The sequence below is a fragment of the Tursiops truncatus genome, chromosome 20, assembly GCF_011762595.2.
Source record: "Tursiops truncatus isolate mTurTru1 chromosome 20, mTurTru1.mat.Y, whole genome shotgun sequence".
Taxonomy (NCBI): Eukaryota; Metazoa; Chordata; class Mammalia; order Artiodactyla; family Delphinidae; genus Tursiops; species Tursiops truncatus.
Window position 1 is genome coordinate 27,642,934 of NC_047053.1, and position 23,575 is coordinate 27,666,508.

General features: G+C 50.9%; 1 protein-coding gene across 5 annotated transcripts in view; it reads left to right on the top strand.

Moving 5' to 3' along the window:
• The window catches only part of MSI2 (musashi RNA binding protein 2), a 389,780-nt gene that overhangs the window by 296,884 nt on the left and 69,321 nt on the right, over positions 1–23,575 (top strand). For all 5 annotated transcript variants that reach the window (XM_033847266.2, XM_033847265.2, XM_033847268.2 and 2 more), the window contains one exon: positions 17,206–17,288. In XM_033847266.2, the coding sequence (XP_033703157.1) occupies positions 17,206–17,288 (83 nt within the window). The remainder of the gene's footprint in view (positions 1–17,205; positions 17,289–23,575) is intronic.

Sequence of the window (23,575 nt, forward strand, 5' to 3'; positions counted from 1 at the left end):
AGGGAAAAGGACAAAACAGAAAGCAAACAGAAAACAGCACAAACCCCCTGAGATATTAGGAGGAGCCCCTGCCTGCAGAAGATGATTCCGAAATAAAGAAAAGGCCCTTCTGGGAGCCATGATGTAAGCCCAAAGGGAAAGTAGGTTTTTATTTATGAAAAAGAGTTCTAATCTATACAGCAGTCACATGGAGGAAGATGGCTAAGTAAGTGTTTTTCTGCATCGTCTGATTCCAGCCCCTTCCTCGCTGGGTACCCATTGCTTCTGTTGACAGCAGGTCACTGGGCACTCCAGAGGCACTGTTAAAGATAACATCTCTTTTCTCCCCCCACCCGCCCCCAGCAAAGCCTTGGGAAAATAGCCAAGTATTCAGCAAAGGCCTGGCTTTCCTTCCTGTCCCTCCTCCCCTTGTTGAGAAATCTCATTACCCAGGAGAATGATTGTGAAACTCCAGTCTGTCTGCAGCCGAGCTGTGGGCTGCTCTTCTCTCTCCTCCGCCACGGCCCTGGTCCCCTTGTCTGTCTGCAGGGGAAGACGAATACCGATATAGTAAAGCTTTAAGGATCTATAAATCTGAGTTGATTCTCTGCCGGCGACAGCGCAAGCCCTTTCCCACAACGCCCGGCATGATCTCATGGGTTTACAGTTGTTCGAGTGCTTCTGCGGAGCCCAGGAAAGCGCTTAGTTAGGAGACGCGTGAACGGCATTGTTTGTTCCACCGCAAAGCTGGAGGATCATCTTCACATGATCCACCCTTTGCCTCGGCCACCCTAGGACAAGCAGGCTTTGTGGAAGGAGCCGCAGAGACGGTTCCCGCCGAGCTGGCTTTTCTGCCTGAGAGGTGCCAGGACGCCAGGGGTAGGAATCATCCCCGGCTGTGTTCATTTTGCCAGGAAGCTTGGGGCTAATTGGGAAGAGAAGGGATGCCCAGGGGATGAGAAGAGGGCATGCGAGTGGGGGAGGTCTCACCAAGGTAGAGGAGTGATAAATATTTGCTTGTAGCAAAACAAGAGTGAAAACAAGAGAGGCTCCTAATGAGAGCTTTGGGGCATCGTGTGTTCTCAGTTCTCAGGGGCCAGCAGTGTGGTTGGTGTGATTAGCTGCCTTGCTACTTGGCACAAGGCCAATCCCTCTTTTCAATATCAAGTTTCATAAGTGTGGAACGATAACAAATCATTATAAACCCTCTGGGAATGGGGGGAGGGTGGTGGGAGAGTGTTTTCCTCTTCTCTTCGATAAATCCATCTTCTCGGCTCAGGTACGTTTTTCCCATTGTAAAGAGAGAACGGCAAGGGACGAGGATGTCTCCGAAACTTGCTGTATTGCTAATCTGTTATTAGGCAAAAGTCTTAACACTAGGCTGGCTGCTCGGAGGCCTCATTGTGAGCTGGGGATGGAATTATGCATCATGAATAAAAACCGCTGTCAACACGCATTGGTTTCAAAACATTAGAGCATATGGTATGTGATTATCTGTATTGTCAAGTGCAATAAAGTGAATTTGGATATAATAAAGAATGTAATATTTTAGAAATTTGGTAATAAACTAAGGAAGGGATGACAGCCGAGGTTCTTTAAGGCCCCAGACACAAATAAATTGAAGTTACTGGTCTTCGCAGCCAAGTAGCAGAATGGCCCCAACATGGTGTTCTGTGCACTGTGATTTTCACAGCGGGAGAAGCTCCACTGTTTCTCAGTTGCCTTCTCTGGAGAACAGAGGCTCTGGGTCTTGTGCTGATGATGAGAGGAGGATCCAGCCTTTGCCTTCCTACCTGGCCTGGAAGTGCGCTCGGGGCTGCTCTGGGCAGTGGAGGGCCCATCTCCCATCAGGGGCAGCGTTGTACTGGGTGTCAGGCCAAGCCACCCTGAGGATCCTTCTCCCCCGGGGTGGGTCACCCCTCAGCCTGTCTCCAGCCCTCTTTGCCCCCGTGTGGTCGGTGCAGAAAGGTGATACTCAAAGCCCGGGAATCCTTGCAGCTTCCCCTCTGAGCAGCTACTTTCTGGAGGCTGCATCCCACAGGGTTAAGTTATTAAATCGATACAGCAAGTCAGCAGAAGTAGAACTAGATCTCCAGAGCAGAGCACAGATGAGTCAGCGTCTGATTAGTACTAGGCACTGTGCGGAGCTTCACGTCTCAGGCATCGTCTTGTTGAAAAGATCTACAGTCGAAAATATTACCATCCCCATTTTATGGATGAGAAAGTTGAGGCAGAGAGACATCACACAGCTGATCGGTTGTGGAACTGGGGTTCCAGCCCACGTGGGAACCCAAAGCTCAGACTCCTTCTACTCACAGCCCACAAATAAGGAGGCTCTTTCCACTCACAACCTTTTCTACAAATAAGGGGGTGTTCTTTCCACTTGTAACCCACAAATGAGAACCCGTTTCAGAAGGCCTCGCCACAGGGAACTTTAATTTACAAAGTACCTTGAAAGAATGTTCCAGGAAAATGCAACCAGGTGATTTCTCTCTATTCCCACTTGGGCCTGGCAGAGGCTGGTCAGCATTTATTATTATTATATATATATTTTTTCCCCTTAGCTTTGATTTTTGTATCCTGGCTCCAGCGAGGTAGACTCATTTATCATCACTCTAGCAGTGTGCCTTGGCCTGTCCCTTATCTTCCCCTACGAAGGGCTCCTGCCCCACCTAAAGAGCCTGTTGGCTTTCCCTGACTGCTTTCTCTGGTATCGGACCTGGGGCTTCAACCTGACTTCAGCCTTCCAGCTTCCAGGAAACCCAGGCCTTGACCCTCCAGCTTCAGGAAACCCAGGTGTGGCCTCGCCACCCTTGCCTGGCCCCTTCCTTCACCCCAGTCTGCTGTGGCTCTTCCAGCCCTGGCTTCCAGCCCTGATCTCACGTGCGGCCCAGCCAGGCAGGCTGTTTCATTATTAAGTGTGAAGAATTGGGAGTACCACCATCGGGCCAGGCTAAAGCAATTTGGGCAGCTGGGAAAAGAGAAGACATTTAGTCCATTTCGTGCCTGGATACCTCTGTAATTCCCAGGACAGGGTGGGCAGGGGTTTGAATAAACCCCTCTGGCCTAGGGATCTTCTGTCCTGGTTTCCATTGGAGATGACAGCAAGGTGAGTCCCAATTCACTTCTAATCACCTGGCTTTGGCACCTCAGGGTAGACCCCACTAGAGCCCATCCCACTGCAGTCCACATTTATTGATATCTACATTATTTTCAAGCCGCAGCTGGTGGCCCGCTTGTTCCAAGCAATATTGGGTATGAAATCCTTATATGAAAACCACAGGCTTGTACAGGGATGATACCCGGAGTGGGCATCCTCATGCCAGCCCTTTGAGGTGGGCATCCTTATTCCCTTTCTTCAGGTGGAGACCCAGGGTCAGGGAGGTTAAGGGCTTGTCCCAAATCACGCAGCCAGTAATGCTGCACAACCAGGATTTAAACTACATCCGTGGGTTCAAGACTTGAACCTTCCCCAGTGGTCCATGGAGTCTTACTGGTCTGACTTAAATGGACGTGTTGCTCTTTCTCTTCCTCCCCATCCAAACCCTTCCACATCTGCCCTTTCGAGGAGGCTGCGCTGAGTGGTATCAGATCTTACAATAATTTCCTTTGGGCAAAATAGACCTTGATATCCTGTCTCTTGAGTTTCTCTCAGACACGCTCGTAGAACCTGCAGAAGGGCTGAGGGTCAACCACAAAGAACTCTTCTGCCCTTGCTGCCAATTCCCAGGGTTGCCCACCAACAACCCCCCTCCCGCTGAAGAGCTGCTGAAACTGAACTGAATGATCCTAGTGACCTGTGAGTGTATTAATCCTACTTTCTGTGAATTAACAATACGATAAAACTGGCATTTCCTAAGTCATCGCTTAACACATGTTTTAGCAATTATGTACTTAGTGGTTTGGATTCAGAATGCTAATAGAATAAAATTTTAATGACGATACGACACTATGAAAAACTTATTGACAAGAGTTCAGGTATTGCTGCCATTAACGTATGGGGGAGGGGTCTCCGTTTGAAGGATGCACCCCCAAAATGCCTTCTAAAGCATTCTGTGCTCTGAGCCAGGAGGACCCAGGAGATCCTGGAATCAGCAGGTGCTTGAGTCCCATGAATAGCCCACCTGCAGGCCCCTCCTTGGGGGTCGGAGGGGTCCACACCAGCTGGCAGGCACTGAAGATACCTATTCCCACCCTCACCTCTGGCTTTAGTAGTCTCTGTAACTAAGGGATGACTTCAGAACCAGTGTTCAGGACATACAGCCCCACCTTCTCCTTCTAGAGCAGGAGTCTTCAAAAAAAAATTTTTTTTTTAATTCTATATCTTCACATTTTTTGTGCAGAAAAAATATTAACACACAAACCCCCAATACGTTTTATTTAATTTTCAATTTATATACATGTACTACTATGCTAATATATATATATAACCTATATAAATAGCAATATAATAGGATGGGATACATTTGAAATAAGCCGTATTTAGAATTTTATTTATTAATAATTAAAATAATTTTTGGTGAGAGCAGTATGATTGAATATGCTTTTTAAAAATTCTTGACTTAACACTTTGCGATTCAGCTCTAAAGGTTGGATTCTGAGTTTAGCTTATTATTTTGATACTTGGTTTTAATGCCTGTCATAACTGAAAAATACACTTCAAGATATACAGATCTCAGTGGAAGAATCACATTTGCTGTGCTGACTGAATCATGATACTAATTTTTCAATCCCATCCTCCAATTATGCAAAGGATTCTGTTGAAATTCAGCTTGTAAATTTCCATCTTCCCTGATGTCAATCAGTTTTTCATGCAAATTAATCAAGTGTTGCATTTTTATATTTTTAACAAGCGGGTTCAAAATCCACTGAAAGGTTCGTTTAAAAAAAAATGAGTCTTACAGTTCTGTTTCCAAGTTTTAAAAGTATGCAGATACAAGAGCTTTTGTACATAACCCAGTCATATCATTTTTAGCAATGAAATCACAGAACAACAGAAATATTTTCCAAACATTCGTTTTCCAAGTGCTTTCTCTAAAGCACAAGTTTCTGTTGAAAAGCAGGATCTTTCTCGCTCACTCAGCTGCTGCTCTCCCGTCTGATCAGAACACATTTTGGGGTGTGAAGTGGCTGGTGCGGAGTCTTGCCAAGTGGCAGAGCAGGGTCAGCTCGCTGTTTTCTGGTAGTGGCAAGGTTTATATCATTAGCGTTATCTCCAATCTGGTTTTCTTTGCCCATTTTGCAAGGGTTCCTTTACTGAAAGCCAGATCACATAATCTATACATCCATTTATACATCCTGGTCACACCTTAACAGCACTGGGTACCGGCTACGCTTGCAGCAGGTAACTCAATGAGGTGCCGCTCTGACCTCACCCCCATTGTAGCGTTTCCTTTGTCTCTCCAGGGGTCTATAAAATACCATCCAAGACAGTGTCTCTCTGACGTCCGGATGTATGAGGGCACTAGGTCCATTCACTCCGTATATTAAATATTAGTGAAGCTGAAATTAGTTTTAGATGAAAAATAAAAATTAAGCGTTATGCGTTTTTCCTTTTCCCAATGTTTCTTAAACCCTGAATCATCTGAATCACCTCCAGATGTTAAGAACAGTTCCTTTACAGCCAGAAAAAGAAAAGAGGCCAGCCCCCAGCCTGCGGTGGGGACGCGTGTGTGTCTTGTGCAGAGACACCTCAGTGGGCAGCCACCTACCCCCAAACTCCGGGCAGGCTTACGGGCAGCCCGGCCGGCTGGAGTCCTGGCGATGTGGGCAGAAATGACCCCTCTGCAGGGGGCACGGAGCTGGTGGCGGGCCCAGCGGGCGTCCAGCCAGGGCTCTGTCGGTTGGGACTATTCTGAAAACATACCTCATCATAAAAGTCATATAATTTGTGGTGGCGCTGAGAACCTGCTTCCAAGTCGTGGTTTTTTGATGGAGTTTTGGAACTTTCTCTGAGGCCAGTAACTGTTCCTTGAGAACTTGTTAGAGGGAAGCGGTGGCATCTTGAGATGACTGGGCTTCTCCGAGGGGTCCTCTCTCCATCCTGGGGTGAACGGGGTGCAGGTCTAACTCTGCTCCTTCCTTGCAGCAGAGGTTTTGTTGTCCCTGTCGGCGTCCCCTTCCCCCTTTGTTTCTGTCTCCTTCATGTCCCCTCCTCGCAGATACCAAGGCACACCCTCCAGAACAGCCCTGCACAGGCTCCTGACCCTGGAGTGAACACAGAGGCTCTGGGGGCGCATCAGGGATCGGGGGAATGCCATGCTCAGCCAGCACAGGGCCTGCCTCTCAAAACTCAGTCCTTTCTTTTTTTTTAAACCCAAAGCGATGCAGGGTCCTTTTAAGTAACAAGTTTGCATGGGAGTTTGACCGTGTGACTTGTTTTAACTCTCCCTGTCTTGAATCCTGTTCCCACCGTGATGGCAAAGCCCACGAACATCTCTTTGACACACATGTCAATGTCAAATGAATTTCAATAAGTGAGGTTCACGGCAAAGGGTAAAGGTGACTGTGGAGATAGAGGTTGGGTTAGGAGAGAAGCCGTAGAAAGTCTCTTGACTGTGGGAGAGGGTAGCTCACCCCTCACAGGTGTTTTCAAGGAAGCCTCCAGGCTGGTGAGGTCGATTTTTTAAATTTCTGTCTCACAGAGGGTAGGATACTGAGGGTCAGAGTGGGACAGCCAGTCATTGCTGGAGCCAGGATATGAGCCCAGATCCACCTGGCTCCAAAGTCTAAGCCTGTTTCTACCCCACCTCAGCAGAGGCATTTAGGTGGATTGAAACCCCACCCTAAGCTTCCAGGAGGCGCACTGTGTGGGTGGGGCTCGAGGGCGAGTGTCAGAAAAGTGGACAGATTTAAAACCCACTCTTTGGGGAAGAGCCTGGGGGTCCTAACCCAGATGTCCACCTCAGTGGGTAAGAGTCTTCCAGCCGGTGCCCCATCTCCCCTGAGCTCAGAAAGCCCCAGGGCTTAGAAGCCTTGAAGGGCGCGCTTCTGCCGGTGGAGCCGCCAAAGCCCCCCAGGCCCCGTGTTTCCAGAGCAGCCCTCGCTCCAGCTGCGCCCGACCTCGGCCTCCTTCAGCCCCCTCCGCCCCCGCGCTGCCGTCCTGGCACCTTCTGCCGGGGTCCTGATCCGAGCCAGTTGTCTAGCGATTTAATTTGGTGAATTTACCACTGCGTCCCAGAGTTTATATTGGCACTTAACAGCAGTAATATGTGTCTCTCTCGCCAAGAACTGACTATTTTCCCTACCAAGATGGAACACCACGCACAAAAAAATAGGTCTGTGAACTAATCTGCTGCCCTGACCAGTGTCATTCACAGAATCGCTGCTACGGAGCGCGCTAGGAATGAAATGAGATTGGGGTTGTCTGCCCCGGATCACAGGTGCTTTTTCCCCCTCGGTTAACAAGAGTCTGGGATGAGACACCCTTTCGCTGTAGCCGCAAGCACTTTCAAATCACGCTATCGGTATTCACGGCAGATTTCTCTCTTAGAAAAATGGTTTCGGGGTGGTTGGCCGCATCACTCTCTCTCCCTCCGCCCCACCTGCCCCTGAATCTCTTTCTCTCCTACCCTCCCTTCTTCCTTCCCTTCTTCTCCCTCTCTTTTCCTTTTAACCTCCCTCTCTTCCTTCCTGGGTGGTTTTTTCAGACACGCCCTCCCCCTCCTTGTAAAGCTCTCTATACACTCATATAATTTCGCAGACTCAGGGAGGTGCCCCTCATCAGTAAAAAAAAAAAAAAAAAATCTCCCACCGCCTGAATGCCTGTTTGGAATTCTAAGGTAGAGCTTAATTGCTTTCACATAAGGATTTGATCTGAGTAAACCACCGTGACCTCTGGGAGTAGAGGCAAGATCAGTCATTTACACTTTAGTATGAACTGGCTTCCAGTCGTTTCCTGAGTCTGGGGGGGAGGAGCTTCGTCTTTGCCCCGATCTCCCCCTGCCTTGGATGAGGACTGCCCCTGGGGCTGCTAGGTCCCGTTCTCCGTGAAAGAGATATCAGGGCCTTTTTAGAACAGCTTCAGTCTCCCCCTTCATATGAAAAGGGGGCCTGAAGATTCTCTTTCCAGTGGAAAGTTCTGGATTCTTTTCTACCAAATGGTCTTCACTTGGCTCATCCTGAATTGGGAAACATAAAGCAGAGTCAGACTTGGGTGGGCATCAGAATCACCAGAGAACCAGTTAAAATGCAGATTCCTGGGCCACACCCACAGCACTCACATTAGGGGGCAGACAGAGCTTGGGGATCTGCATTTTTAACAAGCCCCTCACCCATCAGAAGACTCTGCTGAAGGACCTCACCGAGAAGCGCTCGTTTAGGAGCACACTTCACTTTTACCCCCAACTTGGTTTACGGTCTGTGGGCCTCCATAAGTAATCCTTACGGTGCTTACGGTGGTCGTATGAAAAACTTACTTGTGACTGAAGCCTTCATGAAACACTTGCTGGTTCACAGTTGGCATCTGACCTTTAGAAGGTTGATGCTCACGTTTCAAGGTCAGATGTTGGTTAGAGCATCCTCGGGCTGAAAGGGAAAGAAAAGTAGCTTTCCAGTTGGGAAACTGGCTCCCTCTGGCCAATGCCGCCAACCTAGCTTAGTATTAATTTAGGGAATTCAGTCTCGAGCAGTTCCTCAGCACTAGATTGGAGTCTGAGAGTGCCACTGCTGTCCTCCGGGCCCCCAACACCTGAGATCCCGCCCTGCCCCGCCTCCACGCTCCCGCCCCCGAAGGTGGCTGAAGAGGCGCGGGTCCAAGAGTCCCTTCCCCTCCTGATGAAGCGGTGTGTGGGGATGGAGAGACCCGTGTCGATTCACACCAATCCAGTCGCTGCCTGCACGCCAGCCACTTGTAATTCCCCACAGCCACAGCCAGCTCTGCAAGGCAGAAAGAAATATGATCAGGCAAGTTGAGAAAATAAATTAAACCAAGTGTCAACTTTTCTTGTTTCTCTCCTCATTATTAAGAGATGGAATGGGGCTCGTTTATCAAGCAGGGGGAGAAATTAATTGACACGGCCTTAATATCATGATGTCTGGCGTGTCTGGTCACATTCCTTCATTTTTTGGAAAGGCATTTTATTATCGTTTACAGCAACCAGCTGCCAGATGCTGGTGTAAACGAGGAAGCAGGTGCATGAGTGATGCCACAGTGGAAGGCTGCAGTGGCACCCTGAAGGCACGTGGCAGGGAGGAGAGGCCAGGTCAGAAAGGACCCCCCCAGAGAGGCAGCTTGCTGGCTCCAGGTCAGGGAGGAAGAAGGGTATGGGGCAGAGAGAGGACTGTGCTGAGAAGGGATGTCTGCAGACCATCCAATCCATCACCGGCTCATTTGCCAGCCGCGAGGGAGGGTGGTGTCTGCCTCTGATGGCCTCCTGGCCCACACACCTTTGTTCCCACCAGCCCTGAGGCTGAGTCCTGTGTCCATCGCGGGTCAGTGTGCCTGTCCCTGTTCTTTATAAGGCCAGGGACATGAGTGCTTCTCTGTTTATCCCTCCAGGGCGGCTGACCCATTAGAGAGCCAGTTTGCTGCAAGAGGTGTCTCCTAGCATCTTGCTTGATGACCCACCCCGTTTTCTGGCAGCTCCATGGTTGGGGTCTGGAAACGTTCAGAGGAGTCCCTACCCTGTGCCCATCCTGGGCTAGACTAGCTTAGGTGATGCTCTAGTTGTTTTTCTTTATAAAATTCATCTTTGTGGTGTCACTGTGAAAACCCTCGGCGTCCCCTGAGTTGCCTTTATGTAGAAGGGCTCAGCTACACACGCCCAGGAGTGAACACTCAGCTGGACCGGACAGCACGTCTCTCCCCCACTCTCCTGGCCCTCCTGCTGGGTCATGAGGCTGAGGGGCTGTCCCCCGGGTTGTAGAGGGTCTCTCAGAGCAAGGTGATGGGGTGGGGTTCCAGAGCCAGGTTGTGGGACACGTTTAGAATCCAGCAGATACTGGATTTAGAGTAACCCACCTTTATATGAAGAAAGGGGGCTGGGGTGGAACGAACATAGGCTCCCCCCTCCCCTGCTGCCTGGGCCTCAGTTCTTCAGTCTGTAAAGTGGGAACAATCATCCTACTTGGCGAGGGTCGGGTGTAAAGACTGAGTTAAAGAAGGCTGATCAATACATGCGGTAAGCTTTCTCTTTTTATAATTATTATTAGAATGTGGGCTGTATAACCACCTTCAGGATACCAGACAGTAGACATGACTGAAGGAATCCCATCCCTGGCTGGGTGGGAAATGACATGCTTATCTGATCGAAATCCACATTAGCGTTTGGGTGTAAGAACAGGCACAGCCAGGACTGGTCACCCCTCCTGCCCAGTACCTGACATCTGAAGATGCTGGAAAGTAATGGCAGCTCAGACTGAAGATCAGGAAAGTAATGGCAGCTCAGACTGGACTTGACTGATGTCCAGGTAACACGCAGTGAGTATCCCAAAATGGGGATCCGTCATTAGAAACATGTCCTTTCTTTTGGAAAGGCAGCTCGTTTTTTTCTTGGAACAGATCAGTCTTCTGAGTTACATTTTTTTAAGGACAAACCCAGGGACATGTGAAGCCATCCCATCCCGCCATGTAGGGGGGCCCTCAGACCCCATCCAGGGCTCCAGGAAAACCCTTCCAAGGAGATGAAACCGATTTGCCAAACCTGCTGTAGCCCATGGAAGTGGCCCTGACATGTTCTGAGTTGGGGATGGAGGCCAGCCCAAGATGAAGTGTCGCTAACGGACACACAGGTACCGGGGGTTGACTCCGTGCTGAAACCCACGGACCACCATGCTCGTGGCCCAGGTCTCGCCTTCCCAGGACTGTGGGGCCTCCAATCCATCTTTGAACACTTCCTGATTCAGGGAAGGCCCTGACTGATGACCTTCTCCAGAAAAGCAGGGTGGGGTCGTGAAAGGAGCCGAGTATGACTCCTGGTTCAACTCCTGCTCTGGCTTAGTGTCCACACGCCTGCATGGACGAGGCGTTTAGCTGTGCAGTTGAGCGAAATGACGACACAGGAGCCTGCCCTGCCTCTCTCAGGGTTGCCTTGGGGACCAGGGAGGATGATGTAGGGGAAGCATTTTGAAACCAGAAAGTGCTCCCCACGCCCAGACCCAAGGGATTCATATTTTCTCTGGAAGCAGCTCGGGGATGCTGCCGCTTCCCCCAGCACTGGGTTACTAGCAAGAGAGGGAGGTTTCCTGGGTTATAAATACCCTTGCGTACACATACCTTAAATTCCTCATGGGATACTCAGAATAAATCTGACAGTCTGGGTTTTTTTCTCTCTCATTTTTTTCCCCACTAACCAAGTGCGTTAACTCCTGACTTGCATTGATTTTCACTGAAGATGCGTTAGGCACTGTGTGATTGCCTATTAGTGTTCATTGACCTATATGATAAGAGACGAAAATTATATTTGAGGCTAGGGGGAGGCCGTTCCCATCTTTCCCTCCCTGACCTAAAAAAGAATTCTCTGTAAGTTAACTGCTGGGTGTTCCTCCGTGATCGCCTTTGGAGCGGGTCATTTTAATTTTGAGGTATCTTGTTTTCAGACTTCTCTTGCTGTGTGTGTGTGGTTTTTCATAGCTTTGAATTGTTCAGATGAATATTCAGTTTAGTTTATTTGAATAAAAGAGGGAAAAAAGGTTTGACTGTTAAATGCTTGTCTCTTATGTTACTTGTTAGTTTCCGATAATAGCTTCATTCAGGGGAATGCTGTCGAATTTCATTTTGAAATGCTCGCTGGCAACCGCTACCCTATTTATATCCGTTTTGAAATCCCTTTTTGTTTGGGCTTAACCTTCCCACCACCTTCTTCGTCCCAGTTTTGTTGACTCCTGGGGCCCCTCAGAAGCTCAGTTGCAGTTCAGGTGGGGACTTTGTGAGAGGCCAGACAGGTGACATTTTGCTGATGACAAGTTGAGAGGGTTTCTAGCCTGTTGTCCCCCAAGTTTTGGCCCTTTGACACTCCCCCTCCCCCCACCCCCGTTTACAGCCCCTAGGGCTCCTCTCCGTACCGATGGCGGCTCGTGACTTTAAATCTCTAGGGAGGTGTTTTCTGGCTCTGGGGTGGCACCACCTTAGGACCCAGGGAGATGAGACACTGGGCAGGGGTGTTCACAGGGGCACCCCAAAGGGCCCTCGTGGAGCTGGAGGCCCCGTAGACACTGTGCGTCAAAGTCCTTGCCTTGCTGGGGACAAGAGCAGGACCCCCCCCCCCATGCACCACGCCCGGTTCTGCCTGCATCTGTGAGGCCCAGAGAGGTGAAGGGGCGCTCCTGAGGCGCACAGCTCATTACCTGGTCCTCGCTTTTGAGCGAGGGTAAGTGTGTGTTTCTTCCACCTGCTGCTGTGCTTCTTCCTGATGGGCTTTCGTGAGGCTCCATTTCTGATTCTCTGCGAGGCTCTCTTGGAAAAAAAATGAGAGGGAAATAAATCAGTCCTTCCCGCTCCTTCTCAGGAATACTCGATCTCCCTGAGCCTCACGTAGGATCTGTACATTCGGCAGATTGTTCAAAAGACTGATGCCTTGAAAACATTATGCATAGTGAAGTAAACCAGACACAAAAAGACAGACTGTATGATTCCAAGTACACAAAGTACCTAGAATAGGCGGATTCATAGAGACGGAAGGTGGAATAGTTACTGGGGGCTGAGAGAGGGAGGAAGGGAGAGTTACTGCTAACAGGGTGCAGAGTTCGAGTCTGGGATGGTGAAAAGTTCTGGAGGTGGGTAGTGGCAACGGTCGCACAACATCATGAATGTACTTCATACCGCTGACCTGTACCCTTAAAAATGGTTAAAGTGGTAAGTTTTATGTTACGTATATTTTACCCAATAAAAAATTAATTTCAAAAATGAAAAAGACTTTGATGCCGAAAAAGGATTTTTCCCGCCCTCTACCGCATCCCTCCCAGATGTCTGACTTCCTTGTGCTGCCCTTCACTCCTCAGTTTAATTGATTTTGGCGGGGGGTTGTTCGCCACTGAGTTGCTAATTCATTGCAAATGATAATTCATCTGGTTATACGTTCAGGAACAACATTTATTGATAGTTAAGTGTTTCATTGCTTCTTTGCTTTCTCCAAATGGAATGAACAAATATTTTAGACATAATCAAGTTCGTTTTCTCTATTTGGGCTAAACAGACAGGGCTGTTGAAACGATATAGATCTTTAAAATACTGCAAATGAGTCTTGACATCGCTGAACTGTGATGCATCCGTGGTACGTAGGCTTCAAATCCAGGCTCTCTCCTTTGATCAGAAAAATCATTTTTGTGATACTCGAATTTTGAGTTCTGTGGGATTAGGGAAGGGACCAGCAGGGAGTCGGGATCTGAAGTGACCGCCGCGAGTCCTGCCCCCTCCCTTCCCAGCACAACAGTCTGCATTTTAATTCCCGTCTGCCAGCTCCGCCACATCTCTTCCCATCTCCGAGCAGTGGCAGGGAATGGGAAATTGGGGCCACAGTGAGTCCTGAGTGGTGCTGGGCCTGGAGTTCAGATAGTTATTGCACGGTGGACCAGGGAGGAGCGGGCTACAGCAGGAAAGCAGCTTCCTTGGCGGGGGAACTCAACCCGTGGCCTCCAGGTAACTAGACTTACCTGGGTGCTATTGCAGGTCAAGTACGTGCTCAGCAGCTAGGTGACATTCAACCACTGTCCTCCGGCTCCTGGAGGGGTGCCCTTGACTGGAACTGCCTCATGCTGTTTCCTGGTGGCACGGATGGGTTTGCCTCATTCGTCCACACTCTCCTCCTTCCATCCAAAGCGCGTGCTTGGTCTGGCTGGAGCGATCTTGTGGGACCTGCCCACCTGTGTGGAGGCAGCCATAACCTGCAACCTTGCTGTCTTCGTTTGCAGTGGCTGCCATGACAAATTACCACCGACTGAGTGGCTTAATGCAACAGAAATGTATTCTCTCACCGTTCTGGAGACCGGAAGTCTGAGATCAAGCTGTCAGCAGGGCCGGGCTCCCTCTGCAGGTTCTAGGGGACAGCCGTTCCTCTTGCAGCTCCTGGGGACTCCCGGCATTCCATGGCTTGTGGCTGTGTCACTCCAACCTCTGCCTCTGTCTTCACGCGGATGTCTCCCCTCTATGTCTCACTTCTACCTCTCCTCTCTCTTTTAAGAACACCTGCCATTGGGTGGCAGGCCCGCCCTAAATCCACAATGATCTCTTCTTGAGATTCTGAACTTAACTACGTTTGCAAAAACATTTTTTCCCGATAACGTCACATTCATAGGTTCCAGTGGTTAGGACATGGACACACCTTTTGGGGGCCACTGTTCAGCCTGTCGCATTCACCCTAATTAGCAGTGGGGTTCTCTCCCTACCTAAGAACTGGCCCATCCTGGCTCGTTTAGGGGTTTGCATGTTGCCTCAGTCTGAGTTCAGGCCAGAGGGGCAACTTCAGACACAAAGGAGACCCAGATTTACCCAGAGGCTAGACGTGAGGGTCGAGAGGGAGGGGTGAGGTCTGCACAGGAGAGATGCTCCTCTTGAGTGGGAACCTCTGACCTGTGCCTTTTAGAGAGCGAATTGCTTGAGAAGAGGGATGTTGCCTTGTTGATCTCGGGGTCCTCCACGATGTCTGGCACGGGTGGGAGCCGGTTTATGCCCAGAGAAGGGCTGAATCAGTCTTGAGGGGGAGGCAGTGACACAGATTAGCAAGATGCTCAGGCCCTAGAGAAGCAGAAATGGCTCGTCCTGTCATTCTCAGCCACCGGCTGCTGTGTGTTAGGGGCTCTGTGCCTCCTGGGGACCCAGGGAGAATGAGGCCGCAGCCCAGCCGTTGTCCTTGAAGCCAGTGCTAGCAGATTCCTGCATCCTGTGCTGGGCCACCTCACCTTCCCTTTGGAGGGAGGACCTTCTGAAGGCATTGCATCTCAATCCCTTCTACTAGGATCCGGGCTCTAGAAGGGTGGCCAGAAAGGGGATTAACCAAAACAATGCCAGTCCCCTTCCGTGTGCTGCAAGGGTTCCAGCCTGCGTGAGAGTTTAACTGATGGTTTTCAGGCCCCTTTGAAGAGCCAACACAGCAAAGCCCAAAGAGAAATCATTCGGAGACTTGCCTCTGGGTGTGGTCTCGTCCCATTCTGCACATAACACACGGGACCAAGGGCCAAAGAGAAGGTCGGCGTTGTAGCTCTCTCTGCAGGGACCTGGTTTAGAGAGTGTGTACAAACCTAGTGAAAGGTTTCCTGTTGGGCCTCATTTTAAACAGAATATCATTGTGTCCAGAGACCCAGCTTGTCCAGGACCAAACTGCGAGAAACTTGCCAACTTTGACCCTGCGCAGCGAACGCTTGTGTGTGCCCCTCACGACGGGTCTGACCTCCAGCCTTACGTGTCTGTAGTGGGCTGGGCATGGGCTGTGTAGGCTGGGAATACCAACCTGGTATTTGGTGTGTGGTAATAAATTACATATCATCGTAAGGATCGTGATTGCCGATTCTGTGGTCATCCTAGCCCTCTGTTTTACTGGAAATTGTTTGAGAGCAGGGAGTGGCCTTTTCCATTCCTTTCCCGAGGAATCTTCTAGATCCTGCAGGAGCTGTAATATAGGTTTGCAGTGCCCTCAGCTCCCTATTCCCTGCTGTTCCTTAGAAGGTGGGGGTGGTAGAATGGGAGGTTGGAGAAAAGAGGGTCTTGAGAGATCCTCTCCCCACTTGGGATTTCTGGGGCCCAGAATAGACACAAAAGCTTAAAAAGGGAGCATCTGTATTTGTATTCATGGACAGGAAGCACTAATTATCATAATACAAAAAGAGCCGTTCTGATTTTTGTGTTCCTGGTTGGTGTGCCCAGACTTGCGTTCGGTCAGGCTCATATCTTTGCGGAAGATAGTATCTTGGTCAGTGGAGCTGCTATCACAAAGTACCATAGACTGGGGGGCGTACAAACAACAGAAGTTTATTTCTTACAGTTCTGGAGGCTTGAAGTCCAAGGTCAGGGTGCCAGCATGGTCAGGTTTTTGGTGAAGGCCCTCTTCCTGGTTTACAAACAGCTGTCTTACTGTATCCTCCTATGGCAGAGGGCAGAGAAAGCAGGCTCTCTCATGTCTTGTATAAGGGCACTAATCCCATTCATGAGGCCTCCACCCTCATGACCTAAATGTCCCCCCAAAGGCCCACCTCCTAATACCATCACGTTAGCGTAGGATTTCAATATGTGAATTTGAGGGAACACAAACATTCAGTCCATAGCAGAGATTTGGGTTGTGACCTGAAGGGGGGGGACCCAGAGTCCTGTCTCAACCCTGGAGGCTCAGGGGGGAAGGGGCTTCCCAGAATGACACATAAGTTCGATGCAAAGTCAGAACTGGAGCCCAGGTCTGCTGCCTCCCCCTCAGGGTGTCTGTGCTCCTGCATGTGTTCACTGCAGCTGCGTTTCATCCTGTTTCATCCGAGGCAGGGTGCCATCCTGTGAGTGGGTCTGTGTGTCAAAGCGGTGCTTACCGAGTGGGGTCACAGATGGGGCAGCGTGCTGGAACCCAGTCGGGGGCGGGAGGAGAAGAAAGCGAGGGGCAGGAGGGTAGCGAGAGGCACTCAGGATGCTGAGCAGCAGGCGCCTGCCAAAATTCTTCAGTGCAGCTTGTCTAGCAAAGCCTGTCTCCAGCCGAGTAAATACAGTGCATAGCTGACAGGCTGACAGCAGGCATCAAACAGTCTTAAACTGCCCCAAATCCGCAGCGCTTTTGAAGCAGCAGTAGAAAAAGGATGCCTACGCAGAACAGAGGCCTGAAACTTTTAATAGTTTCTTCCAGGCCTCAGGATGTCCTGATGAGGTATTAGAGGAAGTAATTCAGGAAGAAAAGGACAAATAACCGCCTCCGTCTGGAGGCCGACCCAAGGGCTGGCCATTCAATCACGGAAGGGGCAAGTGTGGCCCCGCGGTGATCCGCCATGGTCGTCCCCCACCCGCCTGCCTCCTGCCATGAGCCGCAGGCTCTGACCCTTGTAAATAACAGACAAGTAAATTTCTTGTTTGCTTCCGGGCAAATGTAAACCACATGTGCCCGCCGCCTGGGGGACGAAATCCTTAACTTTTCCTCACTGTTGGAAGGGTGCTCTGTACAAATTAGAAATCGTTTCCTCAAGCTGGAGGCCCTTCCCAGGGATCCATCTGCCCTCGTCCCAGGAACCTGTCACCACCACAGGACATCAAAGAAAGACCGTGCGGGCCAAAGGGAACTGAACTCACCTCTCCTGTCTTTTTCCCCCTCCTTTTTCCTTTAGGGTTTGGCTTTGTCACTTTTGAGAATGAAGACGTTGTGGAGAAAGTCTGTGAGATTCATTTCCATGAAATCAATAATAAAATGGTAAGTTGGTAGGGGTTGTGCTGAAATGGGACGCCTGCCTTCCCCCATATACACCCTTTGTCCTGCAGACTGCTGCAGCTTGGTCCTGCTAGAAGGTGGGCAGGGTGGGCGTAGGGACCGGACTAACAGTTCAGCTCTGTGAATGGCGGGAGTTGACAAGCTTTTTCTGTAAAGGGCCAAATAGGATATATTTTCAGCTTTGCCGCCCATACAACTGACTGTCCAGCTACCAAACTTCCACACACAATATATACATGAATAAGCAGGGCTGTGTTTCAATCAAGCTTTGTTTAGGGACACTGAAACTGAAATCTCGTGTAATTTTCACATGTCACAAATTTTTATTGATTGATTGCCATTTAAAAATGTAAAAAATCATTCCTAACTCTTGGGCTCTACAAAAGGGGGAGCGGGGGGCAGTTTGACCTGCAGGTTGTAATTTGCTGACCCTTGGCTTAGGGTATGCATTTGCTGTTTAGATTGGCTTTTGAGGGGGTCTATCTTATATATGAAGTTTTATCTTCATGTATAAGAGTCTCTCTCTCTTTGGGCCCTGCTGGGTAATTAACGTTCTTCCCCTCCGATCAGCTAGATAGTTTTACCCTCATGATTAGCCGCTTTGGCCTCCTTTTGGCCCTTTAAAGTCCCTTTTCCGGGCAGGGCACCCTCAACAGGGAGGGGGTTGGATCATTGAAGTTTGGGGGAGGGGGGAGGGGGGCGGGGGGGGGCAGCAGGCCTACCAGAGGAATGGCCACCAGAGGGCGCCATACCATGTGCAGCTCATGCGTGCCGACTTGAGGTCTCAAACTCCCTTCTTCAAATTTAGTAGGTGGGTGAGAAACCCCTTCCTTGTTGGTTCCAGAAAAAATGGGAGCTCAGCAGGTGTTTCTGGAGCCATAAGCAGGTCCTTGAGAACCAAAACATTTTGGTTGGCCAGCAGCACCTCCAGCCCCAAGAGAAGAGGGAGGGCAAATTTGTGTTCACTTGCAGCTGTAACTTTGATATTTTCTTCCTTTAGTCAAAACATTCCTTTGCTTCTGAAACATGCATTCAGATACACATTGTATATTGGTCTGATATGTGTTCACTGACTTTAAATTAAATAATAGAGCTTTTAGCATGGATAAGATCAAAGCAATCTGCTTAGCCTGTGGTGCTACAGGCCTGATTCAATATTTGACTTGCTAATTTTTTCCCAGGGCACTACAATAATAATATTGTTCGTATTGTTCCTAGCCATTATCTGCATCTGAAACGAAAATACTATTTCTTTGCGTTCTGGGGTATGGAGGTGTCAGCTCAGGCATTAAAATGGTACAGGGGAGATAAGTGTGTAGGAATAACCCAGGTCTAGAGAGACAGGAGGCTTAAAGGGAAACCTGCTTCCAGTGCCCGGAGACCTTGTCTCTCCTAGCCAGGCCAGCTATTGACGGACTCCACTGAGGGCTGCCTGGGCAGCGGGGAGTGGAGGGGGCAGCCCAGGGCGCTGGCAGCCTCCACGCCTGTCCTGGCAGGACTTAACGTAACGGCTCATCGGGAAAGCCCGGTGTAGACTGGCAAGAGGCCTCGCTGTGCTGCCGCAAATGCATATGTGCCGGCCCTTCGCCGTTGCCGGGCTTGGCAACTAGCCCGAGACGCAAAGTGGGAAAGGGCTCTCTTCTCCCCACTGTTCCCGTGGGGAGACAGAGGCCCAGGGGATATGCCCCAGGGCCACCCAGATAGTGAAGGAGCACAGGCCTTGAGGTATTGGCTGCCAGGTGAACTGTACAGACGATTGGTTGAGCTTGGAAGTGGGGAGGCGAATCCCCAGATGACGTGGGGGACAATCAGAAGGTAAGAGTTCCAGCCCCAGAAAGGTAACCGGTGGGCTGGCCTGAAGCCAGAGAGGTTTGCAGCCATTGTCCCCAATCTTGCACACTTGTCACCTTCTTTTCCACTCAGGTGGAGGCCGACTGTGGCAGGTAACTGTGTGCAAAGTGTGAGGTTTCTGTTTTCTTTCGAATCTGGGGCTGGTAGTTGTTCTTTAAGAGAAGAAGTCGAAATGGAAGTAGGCAAGAGGAATGGGTTGGGGGTGCAGTGGTCGGGAACACAGAAGCCCATGGAGGTGTCACTACAGGTGCCTAGCCCACCCCCACCAGGTACAGGCCCTAAAGGGGAACTTAGAGGTGCTGGGAGAGAGAAGCAGTGGGTCACTGCTGGTCACAGGGCCTGTGATGACCGCCTCGTGCGGTGGCTGGGGCCTGGAGGAGACAGCAAAAGCACAGGGTCAGGCTTGACATACGTCAGCTCTTGCCATGGTCCACATGGCGATGGATGAAAGGACTTCTCCGGCAAGCTCTCCTCCTCCGAAGGGTGGAATGTGAAGCGCATCGGTAGGGAAGCCCGAACCTTGAATTGCTTTGGATTCTGTGATACTAGTTTCTACTTCTGAGGCCCAAAGAAAAGGAAATGAATTTAAACTGTGCTATGGACAGAATTCAGATGAGAGATCGGAAAGACTGAGAACTCAGAGACTGCCAAGCAGAAACAGGGGCGGTTGTGAGAATACACGTAGGAGTGTTGTGTAAACTGGACTGTGGTTCGAAACTGTAAAGGCAGCTCTCCCGGAAGCCCCAGTCTCTCTGTGAATTGGGCAGGAACGGAGAGCTGCGGGGACCCCCCCACACACACTCCGTTCCCACAGAGTCCCTGGAGCTACCATTTTCTCATATTCACAGAGAGGAGAGGTCTCACTGATGATGAGAGAGGACTCTGAATCCAGCTCTTCTGGTTCTTGACCCAGTCCTCGTGTGCCTGGCACTCAGTAGGTCCTGTATAAATAATTGTGTGACGAATGAAGGATTGGGGGAGGGACCACGAGACAGTGAGGCACATTATCATTCCCAAAGCCATTGCCCATCTAATGTGGTTGGTGAATCTCCTGGACATCTGTTAAAATGAGGGCCCTCCCCTGACGTCCAGGACAGCCAGGCACGAATGCTTCTGGCTGCAGAGGAGCGGGGAAGCCGGGACCGCAGGAGCTGACACACCCCCACTGCCAGCGTAGAGGCCTGGCCTTAAGGAGGCCGCCTCCGTGGCGGTGGTGGCAGGGGGATGGGCAGAGAGCCCCACCTGGTGTTCCCACACGAGAGCCTACGAATAGCCAGTATTTTTGAGAGCTCGCTCCGTGCTTTGCTGAGTGTTTGCTTTATGTATGTCATTTGACTATCACCCACGTCTGATGTAGGTACTAATTATCATCCCCATTTAACTGATCAGCAAGGTGAGGCAGAGATAGAAGTTAAGCAGCTTGCTCAGAGCCACATGGCCAGCGAGTGGCAGCAGCAGATTTCAAGGCCGAAAGCTAAGGTCCAGAGCTCACGTTGGTACCCAGTAGGCTGTTCCCCATTCTCCAGGCTGAAAGAGACCTGAAGGGTCATCTCACCAGGCTACAGCCTTCCAAGGCCGCTGACCACCCCTCCCAGGCAGCCGTGCTGTGGCTTGGGTGGTTCCAAGTTCTTCTAAGAGAAGGGCCAAGGACACAGGCCCGCTCAGGGCCGGATTCCCAGCTGGGAAGAAGGGCCGAGCTTCTAAGGGGTCCCTGTCGGCCACAGGCATCTCCCCCACCCCCCAGAGGCAGGTCAGCAAGGGGCACGGGGGCAGCAGGCTGCCACCGGAGCTCAGGGCCTGAGCGATGAGACTCAGCCCCGGCCTCCGACCTGGCACAGTCAGAGCACAGCGCAAACATGGCTCCTCTACAGTAAACACACGGATGCGCACGCAGGGCCGCCTGGTGACCGTCCGGAGGGGGCTCCTCCCCGGACACTCAGCGAGCCGGCGCTGGTGCAGTGGTGACACATCCCTCCCGCCGCGGGCCCTGATTGAAGCAGCGGGGACACTTGCCTGATTAGTCACCAGCACAGCCTCCCAGTGCCTCCTGGCCCTGCAGGGAGGCAGGTGGGAATTGACAGAGACCTGCCAGGCGGCTCAGAGGCCTGGCTCAGCCCCCATCTCCAAGGAGTCGGAGGCGACGCCCGCCTCACCGGGTGAGATCTCGGGGTACATTTAGAAAGGGGCCAGGCAGGGGCACTTGTGATCCACAGCAGGACATGGGCGGTCACCAGGCACTGTGCCAGCAGCTTACATGCACGAGGTCATTGTCCCATTGTAGAGAGGGGGACAGTAGCGCTCAGAACTGTGAAGGGACTTCCACAGTCCATGGCTCTAAGGGCAGAGCAGGGATTTGAACCTGTGTCATTCTGGCTCCAGCCCTGGGTCCTTCCCACTCTACCCTGCTGCCACCTCATCATTGAAAAATCTGGATTGATGTGACGGGTCAATATAAGGATGAGTTTTTAGTTGCTTTACATAAGGATTACTATAGAATTCCTTTAAAAAGGCCTTTTCCTTGTTCCTTTAAGGTGATCCAATTTATGAAAATTGCTAGGCAGTTGGCAGGCTTGTTAGGAATGCAGAATGTCAGGCCCCACCCCTGATGCACTGAATCAGAATCTGTATTTTGACAGATGCGCAGTGATTTGTACGCACGTTGAAGTCTGAACGCACTGGCGAGGATCACTGCTAATGAGATAATGTGGGGGGTTGGGTCACAAATCACCCATCCAGTGTCAGAAGGAAAGAACTCGGGAGTGAGGGGCCTCAGGCCGGAAGAGCGTGGAGCCAGCTGAGCTGGCCTGGCCCGGGGTCACCAGGCCAGTCTGGGACTCTCGGCACCGCTGCACACTCCCTGTGTGTTCAGAGACCAGATCTCCTCCCAAGGAAGCTCTCCGTGTCGGGGCCTCCCCTCTGACTTGGGTCTCGGAGTGTTGACTGAAGGTGTATGAGGCTCACACTGGATGGGCTGGATCCTTGAGTGATGTCACGTGTCCTTGTCCCCAAGTTGGGACCTGCCGGGTCATTTAGAAACACCCAGGACTTGCCCAAGCCCGAATCCCAGACCCACCACTGGTTATCTCGTGACCCAGCAAATACCCACCTGTCTGTACCTGTTTCCTCCTCCGAAAGGTGGGACGGATGATGGCCACTGCCTTTGGCAGCTTTAGGAAGTGCTGGTTCAGTTTCTGGCCTGGGAGGTCTTGGCCTGCTCTGTTGTCGGGTGTATAATCTGGTAGCCTTGAAGGAATAGGCCTTCCTGAAACCCTCCTTAGTAACTGCACGTTTCCTCCATTTGGCCTGAGCCGGGCACCAGCAAATTTTTTGTAAAGGGCCAGGTAGTAAGTATATTAAGCCTCCAAGGCTCTACGTCCTTGTCACAGCTGCTCGACTCTGCCATCAGAGGGCAAAAAGCAGCCACGCATGGTGTGTAAATGATGGGCATGGCTATGTTGAAATAAAACCTTATTTACAAAAGTAAGTGGCTACTTGATTTGGCCTGTGGGCCGTAGTTTTCAACTCCTGACCTAAACTGATACAGCTCAGAGGAGGCGGTCTGCTTATCTCAATGGGCCCAAGGAAAGGCTCTCAGCAAGGTGGTCACCGAGGCTCACTACTATCGAGTCAGCATTTTACTAGTTGGTGGGGGGACGGGGGTGGGGTGGGGCGGGGACAGCAAATAGACGCCAGGGTTTGGGGTAGCAGCCTGCGGAAGGTAGCAGCGCCTTCGTTCCTAGAGGGCGCCAAGCACTGAGCAGGTGGGGAGTGAAGGAACGTTCAGAATGGAGTGCTGTAAATCCAAGAGGCCTTCCCGACAGTGGTGCCACCAACCCCTCACTGCTGCGTGCCCCACAGTGCAGCCACTAATTGCTACTCACTGTGACCTTGGGCAAGTTACTTGGCTTCTGTGCTTCGGCCCTCCTCTCCGTACGACAGGTAATGTGTCACCTACCATAGAGACTGCTGGAACTCGGACTTGTGAAGGGTTTTACCAGACCATAGCACGCTCTATCAAAGTGATAAGTCTTCTTACTCTCGCTATCATCATCACCACTATCATTATTCTTAGAATCATTATACTGAACAAAGATGTAATCATAAGGTAAGGCGGTCCTGGACAGATTTCAAGTCAGTAAAATGCAGGTGTGCAGACCTGGGCAGGTCTGGGACGTGAGTCTCCAGGGCAGGAGGGGGTGAGTGTGGGTACTCCTATGCTCTGGCCGGGGGGCAGGGTCCCGCAGGAGAGGGGAAGGCACACAGCCTGCAGAGCAGAGCAGAAGGGCCCCCGCAGATGTGATTTGCTAGGTCCCAGAGAAGCTGACTCGGACACTTCCGCTTAATCATCCTTTGGAGAGGTTACAAAAACCCCACTTCTAAGGTCAAAGCCTGGTGGGAGCTCAGGCCTGCCACCTTCA